Source organism: Lepidothrix coronata, unplaced genomic scaffold (assembly GCF_001604755.1).
Source record: "Lepidothrix coronata isolate B3197 unplaced genomic scaffold, Lepidothrix_coronata-1.0 Scaffold246, whole genome shotgun sequence".
Lineage (NCBI taxonomy): Eukaryota > Metazoa > Chordata > Aves > Passeriformes > Pipridae > Lepidothrix > Lepidothrix coronata.
The window spans coordinates 458,684-475,180 of record NW_016690426.1 but is presented as its reverse complement, the minus strand read 5'-3'; the positions used below and the strand labels follow the sequence as shown (position 1 = coordinate 475,180).

The 16,497-nt window shown below is 47.6% G+C and overlaps 1 protein-coding gene across 2 annotated transcripts; it reads left to right on the top strand.

Moving 5' to 3' along the window:
* Position 1: 1 nt before the first annotated feature.
* Positions 2–16,330, top strand: IVNS1ABP (influenza virus NS1A binding protein). 2 transcript variants are annotated; one of them, XM_017834945.1, is made up of 15 exons: positions 2–114; positions 5,642–5,853; positions 7,025–7,151; positions 7,443–7,612; positions 7,700–7,775; positions 8,466–8,639; positions 8,998–9,123; positions 10,491–10,598; positions 12,611–12,737; positions 13,261–13,485; positions 13,590–13,711; positions 13,807–13,933; positions 14,011–14,142; positions 14,287–14,460; positions 14,916–16,330. In XM_017834945.1, exons 3-15 carry the CDS (start codon positions 7,041–7,043, stop codon positions 15,167–15,169), a joined length of 1,926 nt encoding a protein of 641 aa, XP_017690434.1. In that variant the 5' UTR covers positions 2–114; positions 5,642–5,853; positions 7,025–7,040; the 3' UTR covers positions 15,170–16,330. The 2 variants fall into 2 exon arrangements, with proteins under 2 accessions (XP_017690434.1, XP_017690433.1); XM_017834944.1 differs by lacking the exon at positions 2–114 and adding an exon at positions 4,975–5,208.
* Positions 16,331–16,497: the final 167 nt, after the last annotated feature.

Sequence of the window (16,497 nt, the reverse complement as noted above, 5' to 3'; positions counted from 1 at the left end):
TCCGCGCCCTTCGCTCCCTGTTCCCGGCGGGCCGGGGCTGCCCCTGCAACCGGCTTCCCCCGCACTCCGGAGGCTCCCAATATGTTCAGCGCCGTCTGCGCTCAGAGGCACCAGGTAGGGCGGGCGGGGGGCGGCGGGGCCGTGCGGCCGCTCTTTGTTCGGCGCCGGGGAGCGGGCGGGGCGGCGGCCCCGGGCGGGCGCCCCGCGCTGAGGGAGCCGGAGGCGCTGCGGCCCCGCCGCTCTTTGTTGGTGCTCGGGGCCCGTCTCCTCGGGCCGCGGAGTTGCCGTGTGGGCACGGCCTGGAGGGCGGGAGGCCGCTCGGTGCCTGTGGGGGCAGCGGGGCTGTGGTGTGACCCCGGCCGGGGCTCCCCGCGCTCTGCGGGGCTGCGGGGCCAAGGGCAGCGTTGCCTCCCCCAGCGCCACCTCCCTGAACCCTCGGCAGTAACTGGGGGGAAAAGACCGCGGAAGTCCCGGGCTTTGCAGGAAATAGGGGTGAACAACGTGTGCTGACAGCTGGTTGCCAATGTCACGACCCTTTCTGTCATCTGTACCCGCTCTAGGAACTGGGGGATAATACAGCCAGATGTGGGCTGTCAGCCCACGTTAGTGCTTCTGGGGAAAGCTGGTGAGGATGAATGACCACGGGGTTTGTTGGGTTTTTGTTTGTTTCGGGGGGGTGGGTGGGCAGAAGTACAGTATTTTCTGCCGGTGTGCACCAGTTTCCAGCAGCTTTGTGGAATTCTTCAGAGGCGCTTCAAGGTAGAAAATGCCTTTGCATTAGAAAATACCTTCGCATTGGCACCCTCACTGTTCCCTCACCCGGAATTCCCATGGACAGTAAAACCTGGATGGATTGGTTATGGTTTTTATGGAGGATAGAGGAATGTTGACAAAGTGAGAGGCAGAGTTACTCCTAAGGAGATGAGTGGTGGTGGAGTAATGGAAACACAGCCTCATGTCACTCTTTATTTGTGTGGTTTGTGAAGGGAGGATTTTTTTGTTGTTGTTTCCAGTGATGGGTGTGTAGACACCACATTTATTCTCTTCTGTCAGGGAGCTGCAAAATAAGAAGCCAAGCAGGATGTGGTGCTTCAATGGTGAGATTGGTTTAATTTTAGAAAGTGGATTTTTTAGCCACAGGCCTGACTCCTGAGCACAGGGTGCAACAGCGAGGGAATACTTTCCGGTTAGGAAGCTGCTGTAAATAGGTCTGATTTTGTTTTCCTCAGCTTGAGTTCATAAGGAGCAGGAGATGGTAAGAAAGGCAAAAACTACCCAGAATGGGGGGGTGGGAGACCAGGAGGACACACAAACAAACCCCACTAATTTGGTTGTGTGACAGATGTTTAGAGAACTGTGGGAAGTGTCTATTAGTGGAAAAAAGAAACCCATGAGGAGGGAGGGAGGGGGGAGGAAAGAGCTCAGATTTTAGTAGAGTGGATGTGAGGCAGAAGCTGAAAAAAGAGATGTAGATAAAGACTACGTGAGAAAGGGGAGGAAAGGCAGGAGCAGTGTGGAAAGGGGACTAATGAACAGTGCTGGGACTCGGAGGCGTGGGAGGCCAGTCCTGGAAGCGAGTGCTAAATGGGCAGCTGAGGTGTCAGAGCTGAAGCTTGTCGCTGGAACAGCAGTAACAGTCAAGCAGAAAGCCTGCTGCTTATAAATTTTTAAAGTGTGCATGCATAATGTGTGTTTGGAAGAGCTCTCCAGGCTTGCTCTCCATAGAGGACAGTCCAAGTATTGCATCTCTGGGGCCGCATGTCAGAGATTTTGGAAAAGGTCCACAGTACTCCATCCTTCCCGTTCAGTTCTTACCCAGGGACAGCAAATATTCCCTCCCTCTCTCCTCATTGCTGGGGTGGGAGCACAACTGAGGTTGATTTGCAGCAAAATAGAGCAATTTTGTCTACAAGTCATAGTTATCAGTGAGACTAAATCTTCAGTGGAAATCAGCTGAGAAGTGAATAAGCAAAACAAATTGTTGTGAATCTTGAGTCTTACTTTAAACCCCTGGTGTAAAGAAGTCGAGCCTGTTTAGTGGTGTAAAGTATGTTAATACGTGTCTTGGTCCGTGACGTGGACCAGTGCAAACTCAGACATGAAAAGATAGTGTGTTTGTATCATAAATAAGTGCTGATCTCTGAAAGAAATGTTTTGAGGACGTCTGGTTTTATCTTCTGATACAGGTAATGGACTGTGAACAGTTGTAGGTGTGACCTACATTTCTTCTGAGCTGGGCTGTGACAAGCCAGAAAGCACCTACAGAGGTGTTACATTCCTTTTTTGTTTCATTGTCCCAACAAGTGTCAGTTGAGTGTCCATCATTATTTCAACAGGTATTGACTTTCTCCCAAGGTAGTGCTTCACTTGTGAGTTGAAGAGGTAATACCTTAATGTGACAAAAAAGTTTGTGCAAACTTGGCACAGAGCAAGGGCTTTGTCTGCCTTTCCAGTGAAATACAGCACATGGAAAGTGGACTGTATTAAAGGTGAGAGGTGAAAGAGATACTCCCTGTGTTGTTGGGTCATGGGCAAGGTGACTTTTGCCTCTGGAGCTTGTCTTGGTGCCTCACCAGAGATCACAGGTCCTACAGGTGGCTCTGCAGGGGAGTCCTAGGGCATGGTAAAGGGTTTGAGATGCTCCAGTAATAATCTTGGGGAAGGTTTTTTAAATGCTGGAATATTTTCTGCAGCGAACAACTGTTTTAATAAAACATTGGGTTGTGCAGATTCAAAATGCTGAATGCAATTAGGAATTTAAAGTGTATTAATTATTACATTTATTTGCTCTTGTAACTGAGCTAATCATATTCCAGCAGCATTTACAAGATATATAAGAGGATAGTTTAGTGAAGGATGAGAAGACTTAGTATCATGGTTATTTAGGTGAGTCTTCTTAAATGCACCTTTAAATGTACATACAGTGAAATGGAAAGATGAATTTAAGAGGAGGAAGTTTCCCTTCTGGAAGCCAGTGCGTGCAGCCAGTTTATCTCCGAGTGTGTTACGAGCCGTGACTCTCTCATGGCCCAGTGGTACACACATGCAGCAGAGGAGAATCTCAGCCTGTGCCCCACGTGAAGTGTTCAGGAACCACAGTTATTCCAGCACAGTTGTGTTTGAGTGGAGCAGCTGGGCAGACATTTGAGTCCTGGCATTCCCGTGCTTGGGAACAGCCGTGACGTGGGAACACACCACGTGAGCGTTGGGCAGCACAGCGTGATCGGCTCTTGATCGAAGGGCTGTCACCACTGTCCAACCTCAGGATTAACTAGAACAGAAATCCAGAGTTCACACATCACTCTGGTTTCTTTTCTTTGCTTCATTTAAAAAGTAAGTGCAGGGAGCTCTCAAGTAAGAGTTTTCTCAAGTGGAACGTGTTGTTCCCATTCCGGGATGCCAGTTTTGTAGCTTCAAAGTGTTTAAAGAAGTGCATTTGGGTGGAGCTTGAAAAGTCTTCAGAGGCACCAGGATTTTCCTGAGTGGCAATGATCTGGGAACATCACACTTGGCTTCAAACAAATTCAAAATCCCGGAAAACTGTGAAAAAAAGCCACACATGGTTCTTGCCTGTGGTGAGCTAGAAGGGAGTATAAGCAAGGGGGAGAAAGGTAATGAGAAAGTGATTTAGATTTTTAAAATAATTTGTAGGAAGAGGTTGTTTGCAGTACCTGTTTATAACCTTTAATGCAGAAAATGCAGCATTCTTGGCTTTTCAGTGGATTTTGGCTGATAGTTTGGCTTTTGTTTTAGCAGTAGTACACCAAACCAAAAAGAATGTGGAAAGTAATGAATCTGCTCATGCTGTTTAATGCTATTTTGAGTAATAATATTAGCCATGACACACAAACCAGCACTGAAACTCTGTGGCAATAATTAAGACATTCTCAGATATTCAAATTGGACAATGCTTTGAGGTGCACCAATGTGTACGTGTGGGTTTGATGTCACGCACAGAGGACTGCGAGAGACAAATCTTCCATTGCAACCCAGAATTATTTGGGATGGCCTTTTTAGGTCTTCAAGGTCACAAGAACAGTGGTATAACACTTGAAATAAAGTTGATATGCTACAGCAGAATGTGACAAAACGTGCGCAGAGATGTAAACTGAGCGAGGCCGGTGCTGAGATTCGTTTGGAATTGTTTGACTGGCTGTCCTGTAACTGGAAGTGTTTTGGTTGAGGTGAATCTTTGGGGAGTCAGGCTCTGTTCTGAGAAGTTTGGATCACTTTGAAACCTGCAGTGATTATGGCAGTTGTGCCCACATGAGAAGTGTTGACTGCCAAACGCTTAATTAAATATTTGGTAAATAGAGCTTGGTTTCAATTTCAGAACTTGCCTGTAGGATTATAAAAAGAATACACCTTTAATCTTTGAGATTTCTTTTCCTAGAACAGCAGGCTGACCTTAAAGTAGAAGGTTGTAGTCCCAGGGTCCTCCCAGCGTTCCAGGGTTCTCCATTCCAGCTGGATGGAGCTCTGGAGCAGGTGTTCCTTCCTTGGAGGAGGGGGTGTACCCGTTCCAGCAGCCAAACTTAATGACAGTTAATTCTTCCTGCCCGGAGTGTTGTCTGCAGGGCCGCGGGGCTGGGAGCGGTGTGCCGTGGAGCTGGGATACGGCGGGATAATGCCCCCTGCCGCTGCCGGGAATCAGCCTCCCGCTGGAGCTGCTGCTCTGCCGAGGGACCAGGGACACGCAGCTCCTGCCCGGGGACACCCGGGTGGCAGCACCGGGGCACCGGGGCTCTTCCCTGCAACGGGGGCAACTTTTTTTAGGAAACCCGATTCCCGATGTGGCATTTACTGTGTAGATATGAGGAGAGTTTTGGAGCTGGAGTGCTCGAGGTTTTCCTGAGGTGGCATCAGGGTCATGGAAAGTTCCAGAGTGGGTGTTTGTTGCCTGTTCCCTCCCTGCTGCTGCTCCTCCTCCTCGTGTGCCCTCCCCGAAAATCCCGGCATAAAGAGCCCACAAGAAGGTGGAATCCCAGCGCAGAGCTCGACCAGAACCCGGCTGATTCTGTTCACAGACTTTTCACCAGGGAAAGCTGTCATCCAGATAGTGGTCTCTGACTTCATAAATCCTTTTGGAAGTACCAGAGACTGGAGACATGCCCAGTCATTTCAGACATGTCCTTAATCCATCGTCAGACAATTTTAGGCATTCGGTAGAAGAAGGCTATAAGTAGATGAGCACAGAAAAAGCCAAAGGTAGGAGGCTTGTGGATCGGGGTCTTCTTTAAAATTATATTTTACAATAGTATTTTTGTTGTGTTACTTGCAAGTTACTTACTGGTGCAAGCAGTAATGGTCTGGGATAGGATGTGCTGAAGGGCAGAGCTGGTAAGGAATTGTTTGAAAATGGGATTCAGATCTTCTCACTTTTTCTCTAAGCACTAATTTAGCCCTTTGCTTGTCTTTGGGGGTTTAACAAGTGGTGTGGTTGATCTCTCATTAGGCATGAGAATGTGTTGGTGTCAATGTGGAATTTTTCAGGCTGTTTGCTTTTTGTGAAGAACACCTTGTTTGTGAGCTTGTTTGTTTGGGTCAGGAACTTGTACTTTGACACAGCGTGGAAGTTTTATCTGAAATACAGGGTAGCACTATCTGTTGCCCTTACTTGATAACTTCTCCTTTGTTGCAGGTTATGATGAATGATTATCACAGAAGAAATTCATGTCTATAGCTCATAAGGACATTATTACATCATCTTCAAGCCTGATAGTTTTGGAATCCATATTGCAGCTGCTTCTGCATTTCAACAAACATCTCCCCAGAGCACGGAAACTCAAGTGCTCTGTTCTAACACAGCGATACCATTGGACTATTTTAAATTTACAGTCATATATTTGTTAGGTGAGTTGATACCACTAACTGTGTGTACAGTAGTTAATACTTTAGCTGAAATGCTGCAGATTTTAACCCTTGCTGTCCTTTTTTAATTAAACACGATAAATGGATAATGATCTTTGTAATTAAGAGTACTGTTGCCAGTTTAGGGTCAAATGCTTGCAGTGGTAAGTGAAAATAAATGGATTAATACCAGAATTATTTGGGGGGGGCTTTGCTATTTCTGCTACTGATTTTTGCTCTCCACTTTTTCTGTTTTGGGTTTTTCTCATTTACTCTGATCTTCAGAATTTTCTTACACCTTAGATGGAAATACAAATTGTTGCTGGTGACATTAGTAGTATCCCACATATACTTTCCTCTGCAATTTTTGAGAAACTGTACTTTTGTGTGTGTTAGTAGCTCAAAGTTACAAATTTGATTTTTTTTTTAATTACTATTTTTAATTCATTAGGTGACATCAGGGTAATATTTTAGTATTCTTAATTAGCTTCCTATTTGGAAAGTGGGCTTTTCCTGTAAGTGCATAACTAAAAGTGAATCAATTGAAAGAGCTACAAAATAGCTTCCAGATCAAAAAGTTAGTTTCCTGAAGTTATTTTTCCTGCCTTGGACCAGTTCTCCTGAGGTGATGTGTTTATACATGGGTAAGATCTTCAGGGGAGGTTGTTTTAGCTTCAAGATGACTTAAAATCCGTGGTCGTTTTGTTGGTCATAATGTTGTTTCACGAGTTCCAGCTGCTCTAAAATACTGAGTCATTACTCATAAAATTAAACAAAAAATATTTCTATTCTACTTCACCAGTTACTTTAAATTCTTATTTTTCAATGTAGCTGTGCAAAAAATGCAGCTGACCAGTGTGATAGTGAGTGGAAAGTGGTGATGAATAATGAGAGCTGGTGATAAATGTCCCAAATAAGATCTTTATAGAGGGGAGTGAAGCTTCTTGTGTAATCCAGGGACTTCCAGCTTGCTCCCATGGAGCTGGCACAGGTTCAGGGTGTAGTTCTGAACCTGGTACCTCCTGTGATGTGAATTAAGAGCTGTGGCCTTGGTCTGTGAAAATCATGAACCCCTTTATCCTCCCTGAATGTCTGTTTGCAAACAGGGTGTTAATAGTCCTCCTGCACCGAAGCATGACATTGTGTCCATAACCTTTATGCCTTTTCCTTGCAGCCAAGCCATCACCAAAATGATTCCCAATGGATATTTGATGTTTGAAGATGAGAACTTCATCGAGTCCTCCGTTGCCAAACTCAATGCCTTACGGAAGAGCGGCCAGTTCTGCGACGTCCGCCTCCAGGTACCCGTGTCCTGTCCCCTGAGGGCTCTGTGTGCCTCACTGCTCGGGAGAGAGGGCATTTCAGAGGCCAGTTTTCCTGAAAAATGTACACTGCAAAAAAATAAATCAGATGTGCTTTGAGAGGAGTGATGCTGACATTGTTTTCCAGACAGAGACTATTGATTGGAAAAACCGATTTGATCTGTGGGATCCACTTGAACTGTGGCTTTCCCTTTATACTATCAAAATACAGATGTAATTCCAAAAATTCCTCACCAGCATGTGAGCTTTCTGTTTGTGTTCTGACTGCAGGTGTGTGGCCACGAGATGCTGGCACACCGAGCTGTGCTGGCCTGCTGCAGCCCCTACCTGTTTGAAATCTTCAACACTGACAGTGACTGCCACGGAGTGTCCCACGTGAAGTTCGATGATCTCAATCCAGAGGCTGTGGAAGTTCTGTTGAATTATGCCTACACTGCTCAGTAAGTGGTTTTCACAGAAAGCAGAGAGAGTAAGCTTTGGTTTGGAAGATCAAAATGATAACAAAGATAAATTTCTGTCTTTAATAGGTTGAAAGCTGACAAAGAGCTGGTTAAAGATGTATACTCTGCAGCAAAGAGGTTGAAGATGGAGAGGGTTAAGCAGGTACAGTTCTCAGCTCCTCTGGAAGTCCTTTCTGCCTTCCCAAGCTGACAGCATTGTGCTTTTTGGTGTTAGTGAGGCAGAAGGTGATGCCTGTGTGTCGGTGTGAAGCTTCTGCAGGTGTCCCTTGGCGCTGCAGTGACCAGGTGCCAGCAGTGAGCGCTGCTCCCACATGAGTTGTGTTTGTGCTGAGGGGGTCTCTGAACTCACGGTTGGAGTTTGTGCACCTGCGTGAGGAAAACAGCTTGGAGTCCTGGCTGGTTGCTCACCTTGGGGTCTGTGGGAGCAGTGCTGTGCTTGCTTGTGTTGGGGACACAATTGAACCTGGAAAAAAGAATAATCCACACCCTCCTGAATATAAAGTTGGTAGTGCTTGATGCCACGGAGGGGGATAACTTTTCCAAGGGATAGGGATTCACCTCACCTGACTAAGGAGGTTGTAATGGGTGTTCTGTAGAAAAGCAGGGGGCCAGTGTCGTGTCAGCAACTTCCAAATGCATCTGACTTTTTCATTTAAATTTGCATATTCCTATGGAAGGCAACGTGTCCTTTCCAGCTCTGGCATGGGGACGACGGCAGACAGTCACTGTCCTGCAGGCACAAAACAGCTGTTGCTGTATGTTGGGGTGGATCATTTAAATGCATAAAAACCTTGTCTCCTTGTGAACTAAGATGCAGCTTTTCCCTTCCCAGGTCTGTGGTGACTATTTGCTGTCCAAGATGGATGTGCAGAGCTGCATCTCCTACCGGAACTTTGCCAGTTCCATGGGAGACTCCCGTTTGTTGAACAAGATCGATGGCTACATACAGGAACACCTTGTACAGATTTCAGAACAGGAGGAATTTCTCAAACTCCCACGGCTAAAGGTTAGTTTGGCTTTGTAGAATTCCTTCTGGGACAGGATTTCTGAAGAGCAACCAGCAAGGATGGCTTCCTTTTTGGGGGAAGGAAAACTTGGTGTATTGACTTCTGCCAACAGAGCGACAGTTATGGATCTGTGTAATATTCATATGCTCTGAACCTTAACTGTGGAGAGGACACACTGTCGTCCTTTCCAAGTGCAGAAGGTAGCTGTGGTTGTGCTTAAACACTCTGCTTAGTTCCAGAGCCTGGGCAGCTCCTCCGAGGTAAAGTGAGAGTAATGCTGACTGTGTCAAGTACAGCACGCTGCACGTACCAGGGTAATTCCTAGGGAGTAATCAGGCTTTCCTCTTCTCCTTCAAGCTTGAAATAATGCTGGAAGACAATGTTGGCCTACCCAGCAATGGCAAATTGTACACAAAGGTAATCAACTGGGTACAGCGCAGCATCTGGGAGAACGGAGACAGCCTGGAAGATCTCATGGAAGAGGTTAGTCTTCAAGAAAATGGGATTCAACATTTATTTTTTTTAAACGAAAAAGCCATTATGAAGGATGATCCCTTTTTACTTTTTAATTTTTTTAAATTTTTTTCACTTTTTGAACTATGACCCTAAAGAATTTAAATTTTACTGTAGGTACCCCTAAGCTGAGAAACTGGGGGGGTGTTCAGGTGAGCTGAATGAACTGTTCAGTCTGGTCTTCTGCTTTCCCTTTTTGCTCCCTGTTGCTGTATAGTGCCCTCAGAGTGGCGTGTATCTCGCTGTAGGTTTGGGGAGGTGGTAACTGAGGACTTGCCGTAGATTCTTGATGTTTTCCTCTTGCAGGTTTTGCTTGTAAATGCACAGTAAGTAAAAGCTTCTAATGGTTGTTCCTCCCCGTTGGTTTATCTCCCCATAGGTTTATTAACAAAACTAGGATACCAAGGCTGAAGAACCAAGAAGAACCCTCAAGTGTATTGACACGTACAGAAGCAGCAGTCCTGCCCCAGTTCTCCTAAGAAAATCCGCTGTGGGCAGAGAACGATGATGATGATTTAATGGTGTTTATTACTCCTTTTACAGGATACATTCTTTTGAAAGTTGTGTGTTGTTAAATGGCTTTACTCATGAATACTGATAGTAGATGTAGCCTGGGCAGTGGTTAATGGAAAAATTAGCGGGGAGGCAAAATTTTTAATTGGCTACAGGCTTTGCCAAATCTCGTGGAACGTCGGAATTTTCCGAGTTTGTTATTTGCAAGCATGAAAGATCTTCAGAAACACTTGTATAGGCAAAGGTACATGTTGATACTGTCGTATGTTCTCAAGTGTGTATTTCCTCTTGGAACAAGCTTTGATCGTGTTGAAACTCAGATGCATTTCATTGAAACAGCTGCATCTGATGTTCAGTGGTGGACAACAGTTCCCTCCAGAGCTTAAATTCGTGTTGTCTTCCCTCGTTCCCATACCTTTCTTTTAGAGTCCACTGTTGGCTTCTCTTGACGTTTTTTGATGGAGATAAATATGTGTATTTTTCAAGCAAGAAAACTTGTGTGCAGGGATAAGGAAAAATGCTTTGCATGAGACTGTGAATTTGTGTAACTCTGCAAATTAATGTGCCTTTTGCTTGTCTAATGTTTCTGTGCTGGAAAACCAAGCAGCAGAAGCCTATGGAAAAGGAAGATGTCTCTCTCAAGCTGAGAAGGTGTGGACCCTCCACCCCTGTTTGAAGATTGCCACCATGACATCTGCTTCCTTTTAGTGGTGCCCCTGGGCGAGCTCGGGCGCAGCGAGGAGCAGGGTGTGCCGGGGGGATGTGCTGTAGCTGAGGAGCGCCGGGGCAGCAGCCACATGGGTGTTCTGTTGTTGTCTTTGCAGGTGCAAACGCTGTACTACTCAGCTGATCACAAGCTGCTTGATGGAAATCTGCTAGATGGACAGGCTGAGGTGTATGGCAGTGAGGATGACCACATTCAGTTTGTGCAGGTACAAATTGCAGCCAGCCTCAGGTAACCCCAGCTAGACTGGAGCAGGTTACAGCACACCTGAAGTCTTGTGTTGTGCCAGCAGAGAAAGCAGCAGTAGCTGTCATGGAGAAATATGCCACGAGAAAGTCTCTCCTTCAGAGCTGCTGCAGGCAGGGGTACAGTCTCAGCCTCTGGTTTTTTGGCAGACTGAGCCTTTGCAAAACCCAGTGCTCTGGGTTTGACTTCAAAATCAATCTTGGCTGTTAGAAGAAAGAAGAGGCAGACGAGCACTCAGCTGTAGGAAGTCAACCGAGGCTTTGTACAGAGTTATCCAGAGGCTGTAAAGAATCTCGGGCCGCTTGGCTTGCAGTGGGGAATGCTGCTGGGAAATTCTGGCCCAGGGAGAGATTCCAGATCCAAGTTCTAATCCTTCAGCTGCCAGCGTCCGTTCCCTTTGTTCAGCTGCATTGGTAGTGCAGCTGCCAGATCTCTCTGATCTAGAGGTGTTTTGACTGAGTGCAAGTCAGTCCTGTGCTTTTTGAAAGGGTGTTTTTAATTATTTTCATTTTTTTCATTTCTAACCAGGTATAATCCTTCTCAACTCCTGAAAACCACACAGCTTAGCAAAACAGAGGCTAACCACAAAGAATAAAGAGGGACTAACAGATGTAAATTATCAGTTGTTTTATACACCTGAAGTTTGTTTAAATTCACTGAATTTGAAGCAGATGTCTTGTAATATTTTATAACATGCTGATACAAAAAGTTTACGTCTTGGAACTTTTAGCAAAACACTGTCCACCCCAGAACATGGATTTTAGAAATGAAAAGAGAGGAAAATGAAAAGCCAGCTAATTTTCCACTTTCTTAATTGTTTTTAATAAGCCTTCACAGACTTCTCCACCTTTGGATACTACTCCTTGTAATGCTTAGGAGTGGGGAGGCGAAGGTTCAGAAAGTTCATTTTCAGAAATAAGACCAGGGGTCCTCAACTTTTTTCTAAATCCTTTCCGATAAGAAGAATCACCGACTTTAGACATTCTAAACAGTTGGGAGATCTAACACCAGTCTTGGAAAAATTGTAACTTTTAAGTTTTTGAATTACAGAAGTTTGTATTTTCTGTTAGGGTCGAGGCAGTTTAAGAGCGCAGGGGGTTAACTGGATGGAGATTCAGCCACACCAAAAACGCTGCCCACCAATGAGCTGATGTTCAGGGAGAGCTGAGTGTAGCAGTGCAGCTCCTCTGTGTGAGCTTATCGGCACTAGGTGTTGTGTTTTAGAAGTCTTGTGACAGTTTCCATGGAGATCAGGCTCCAGGGAACTCTGCAAGCATCACAAACTTGGGACTGTGGTCACACACTCTGCTGCTGAGCAGAACAGACAGCACAGCAACTTCTGGGCTTCAGGAAGAGCCTGAACCGCCCCAGCCAACTGGGCTGAAATGGGAAATTTGGAGGGTTTTCTTAACTGAGCGAAATAATGTAAGCTACAGTATAAATTTAATTGCAGATGAAAAGGAAGCAGAAATCTCCTGTTACTGGGAAGTATCAAGGGAGTAAAATCCAAGAAACAGCTAATCTGAGCACAGAGAGGAACTGAGGCGAAATTAATTTGTCTTCAGGGAATGAAGAGAATAGTTAATTCACTTCCAAATAGCATTATATAATGAACTCCAGTTCAGGAGCAGAGCTGTGAGAGGCTTCTAGTTGGTAGCTCAGTTGTGTCCCACTGCATGCAGCTCTTGCCTTGCATTTGTAAATGCTGTCAGTGAGGCAGACTCTTCCAGGGATTTGAAATGGTTCCTGCTCCGACTCCAGCAGTGTAGAGCTGCAGTCCCAGGATGAGAGCAGTCCCAGGAGGAAGGTGCAGGGTGGTTTGTGGCTGTTGCTGGGTAGGGAGGTGCTCTGCAGGAGGAGCTAAGTGTGCTCCAAGTGCCGCTCTGCAGTAGGTACGGAGTAGCTCAGGGAAGCAGAGGGAGCAGGAGGTGTAGTCTCTGGCTAGGTTTCTGTAGCTGCCTTTTGATTTTGCAGAAGAAGCCACCACGTGAGAATGATCACAAGCAGATCAGTAGCAGCTCCACTGGATGTCTTTCTCCAAATGCTACTGTTCAGAGTCCTAAACACGAGTGGAAAATCATTGCTTCAGAGAAGACCTCGAGTGAGTAACAGGGGCAGGGCTTGTCTAACAGATGTGTCTGGTATCGTGTACCCACCACCTCCTGCTCCCTGGGGGTTTCCTTCAGCATCTCTGAGGAATGCAGAAGTGCTTTTTCTTACAAGTAATTGATGGGATGTTTCTAATGTAACTGGGATCACATACACCTCAATTCCTTGTCTACAGGGCCATCCCAAATGCCAAGGTGTGCAGCAGTTACCCAGAAAAGCCTAAGGAGATAGGCAGTCCCTCATTCATTAGCAAAGCTCTTTGCTCTGGGTGTGTGCGGAGCCTCTCCCAGCACCTCCTTAGGTTGCTGTCTTACGTTCTTCGAGTACTGTTTTAGTACTTAAAACTCAGATTTTTCAGTAACTAACACTTTTTCTAACACTTGGAAAACCAGTAACCAGAAAAAACCCAAGGAGATAAGGGGAGGAGCAGAACCAAAAGACCCTCGTTGGCTTTCGCTTGGGGTGACCCACGACTTTACTGACCTGGGCGGTCTCTCCTTGTCTCCCGCTGCCAGGTAACACGTACCTGTGTCTGGCTGTTCTGGACGGGGTGCTGTGTGTGATCTTCCTGCACGGCCGGAACAGCCCGCAGAGCTCCCCCTCGAGCACCCCCCGGCTGCTGAAGAGCCTCAGCTTCGAGCTGCAGCCCAGCAACGTGGTGGAGAAGCCCATGTCCCCCATGCAGTACGCGCGCTCGGGGCTGGGCACGGCCGAGCTGCACGGCAAGCTCATCGCTGCAGGTCAGGGCAGGGGGCTGGGGGGTCCTCACCACCGCCCGCTGGGGTTCTTCAGCATCACAGCACGTGGGCTCAAACGGTGGTGCCACAAGAGCCTTTGCTTCCAGGTGGCTACAACCGGGAGGAGTGCCTGCGCACGGTGGAGTGCTACGACCCGCAGAGCGACACCTGGACCTTCATCGCGCCCATGAGGACGCCCAGGGCGCGGTTCCAGATGGCAGTGCTGATGGTGGGTGCACACACGGGGCACGCTGACCGCCACGAGGGCTTCCTCCGTGCTTCTGGGGCGCTCCAGTGCTGAAAGGGGGGTGTTGTTCCACTCAGGGGCAGCTCTACGTCGTGGGGGGATCCAACGGCCACTCGGATGACCTGAGCTGTGGAGAGATGTACGAGCCAGAGATCGACGACTGGACTCCTGTCCCAGAGCTGAGGACCAACCGCTGCAATGCAGGTGAGGCCTCTGCAGCACAGGGGGCTGGGGTGTTTTAAATTCACTCCTTTCCTTACCATTCTGTCCCTTGTGAACAGGAGTGTGTGCCCTGAATGGAAAGCTGTACATCGTGGGTGGTTCTGATCCTTATGGCCAAAAGGGACTGAAGAACTGTGACGTGTTTGATCCCGTAACAAAGTCCTGGACAAGCTGTGCTCCCCTGAACATCCGTAAGTTCACTGTGCAGTCAGGAGGGAGGGGGAGAGAAGGGCAAGCGCAAAACTGCCCCAAAGCAAAACCCAAACCAAAGCGAGCTTTACCTCTGAGCTGCTGTGGGATGTTGGTGCATGGCTGTTGCTGGTGTTTGCTTGCAGGGAGACACCAGTCGGCCGTGTGCGAGCTGGGGGGGTTCCTGTACATCATCGGGGGAGCCGAGTCGTGGAACTGCCTCAACAGCGTGGAGCGTTACAACCCCGAGAACAACACGTGGACCCTCATGGCGCCCATGAACGTGGCACGGCGCGGCGCCGGCGTGGCCGTGCGGGAAGGTGCGGGGCTGCCGGGGGCTCCCGGGGAGGGGGCTGGCTCTGAGGGGGCTCTCTTGGTAGGGGCTGCTGCTGCAGGGCCTGAGCAGCGTCTGGTGCTTGGTGACTGTTCCACGTTAAGCTGTGATGTTAGTAGAGTACAAAGCTGTGTTCCTGCTCGGGGAGGACACAGTACAGTAAGAACCTGGCCAAACCTTGTTTGGATTAAAGAAAAGTAATCAGAGAGTTTTGGGGCATTCCCTGTTCACTCTTTTCAAAGCACTCCAGAGCTGCACCTGTTTGCATTTGGACTTTGCCCTGGCTCTGACCCAGGTTCCCCTCAGCTGCCACGCTCAGGAGAGCCAAAGCAGGTCACCTTGTCACTGCCAGACCCCCTGGGGTTCCTCCTTCGGGCTGGGTCTGCATTCCCAGGAGGAGGCTGGGACCCAGCGCCCACCCTGCGCCCTTCCCTTTGCCAGGCAAGCTGTTCGTGGGCGGCGGCTTCGACGGCACGCACGCGGTGAACTGCGTGGAGATGTACGACCCCGCGCGCAACGAGTGGCGCATGATGGGCAGCATGACCACGGCCCGCAGCAACGCCGGCATCACCACCGTGGGCAACACCATCTACGCCGTGGGCGGCTTCGACGGCAACGACTTCCTCAACACGCTCGAGGTCTACAACCCGGAGACCGACGAGTGGAGCCCCTACACCAAGATCTACAAGTTCTGAGCAAATTAAATCCCCTTTTCAGACTAACAGGCTTAGTGATGTAATTGTGTGTCAGTAGAGGTACACCTGTGAATAGGGGCGGGGAGGGCATAGACGTTGCCAACAGCAACACAGAGCTTTTGCATATTGCATATTAATGTGCTGTACATATTTTGTTTTGGAAAGAATATTGAGATGAAGGGGGTTTTTGTGTATTTTAGAACTTTTGTTTTGGTTTTGTTTTCAAGATTTTGAAGATAAAGCAGGAGAAACTAGACTGGGCATATCATTTCAGGAGCTTCCCCCAGTGTTTGTTCTGTCACTTTGCACATGAAATGGCTTCCTGTAGGTGTGTTCTCGGGGCAGGAAGGGTAAAGTTTGGGGGGGATAGTTGTTTTTTCTTTCTCATCAGGCCTTGGTTTCCTTCAGTAACTGGAACAATCTGTAACAAGAAGCCTTATTTAAATAGATATAATGGCTATTTTTTTTATTAAAAAAAGCTGACATGCCTCTGCTAATACCTTATCTTTTACAATTGCCTTTTTATAACAGTTTTTATATACTCAGCAGAGTATTTTGTCTGTTGAAATGCACATGGCAGATCAATGGTTATTGGAACAAAGAGACAACCTTGGAGTTCATAGAGAGCGAGTGGGACAGTGGACTCACCCGTGTGGGAGCTTTGCCTCTGCTGCAATAGTGTAAGTTAGTCTGCACCACCTACCTTAGAGCTGCACAGGCTTTCTGAGACACCACAGCTGAGACTTCCTGGGGGGAGAATTCCTTTGGCTCTGGGTGTTTTGAGGACGCAGAGCGCTTTCTGTACAGCCGTTTGTTACTCTGGGTGAGCTGATCTTTGTCCTCAGCTCGGGGAGGGGGGTTCTCATGGGTTTTCAACTCTTGCCAGCTGGCACTGAAAATGTGTTGTAGTAACTGTCTTAAGTTTATTTTTCTAATATTCCGAGCTGGAAGTGTGATAGAACACAAATAACTTGATTTCCTATGTGCTCATAGTCCTGTTTTCGTTCACTCTCTCTATTCCTCTGGATCAGCTGTTGGGTTGGGATGACTTGGTGTCTAATGTGTAGTGCTGCACACCTAACTGGGTGCCAAACTAGCACTGACTGCTTGCTGCTGCTGCAAACACATTAAAGGTACCTTTTGGGAAACCCTCGCACCACAGGCGTGCCCTGAGCTCTCTGTGTCCTTTTCTTTGCAAACAGAACTGTGGGATTCTAAAAACGACCCTTTGGACGGGAGCAGGTCCAGGAGCAAGGAAGGGGGTGTTTAACTGACAGCCCTGGAGTAGAATGGAGGGGGTGAAGTGTCCCTCGTGCTGCTGGAGGGCA

Excerpts from the sequence above, each read along its gene's own strand:
- IVNS1ABP (XM_017834945.1), top strand. The coding sequence starts at position 7,041 with ATGATTCCCAATGGATATTTGATGTTTGAAGATGAGAACTTCATCGAG. Across the intron at positions 7,613-7,699 it reads AATTATGCCTACACTGCTCA|GTTGAAAGCTGACAAAGAGC; the intron begins GTAAGTGGTTTT and ends TGTCTTTAATAG. Across the intron at positions 9,124-10,490 it reads TGGAAGATCTCATGGAAGAG|GTGCAAACGCTGTACTACTC; the intron begins GTTAGTCTTCAA and ends TTGTCTTTGCAG.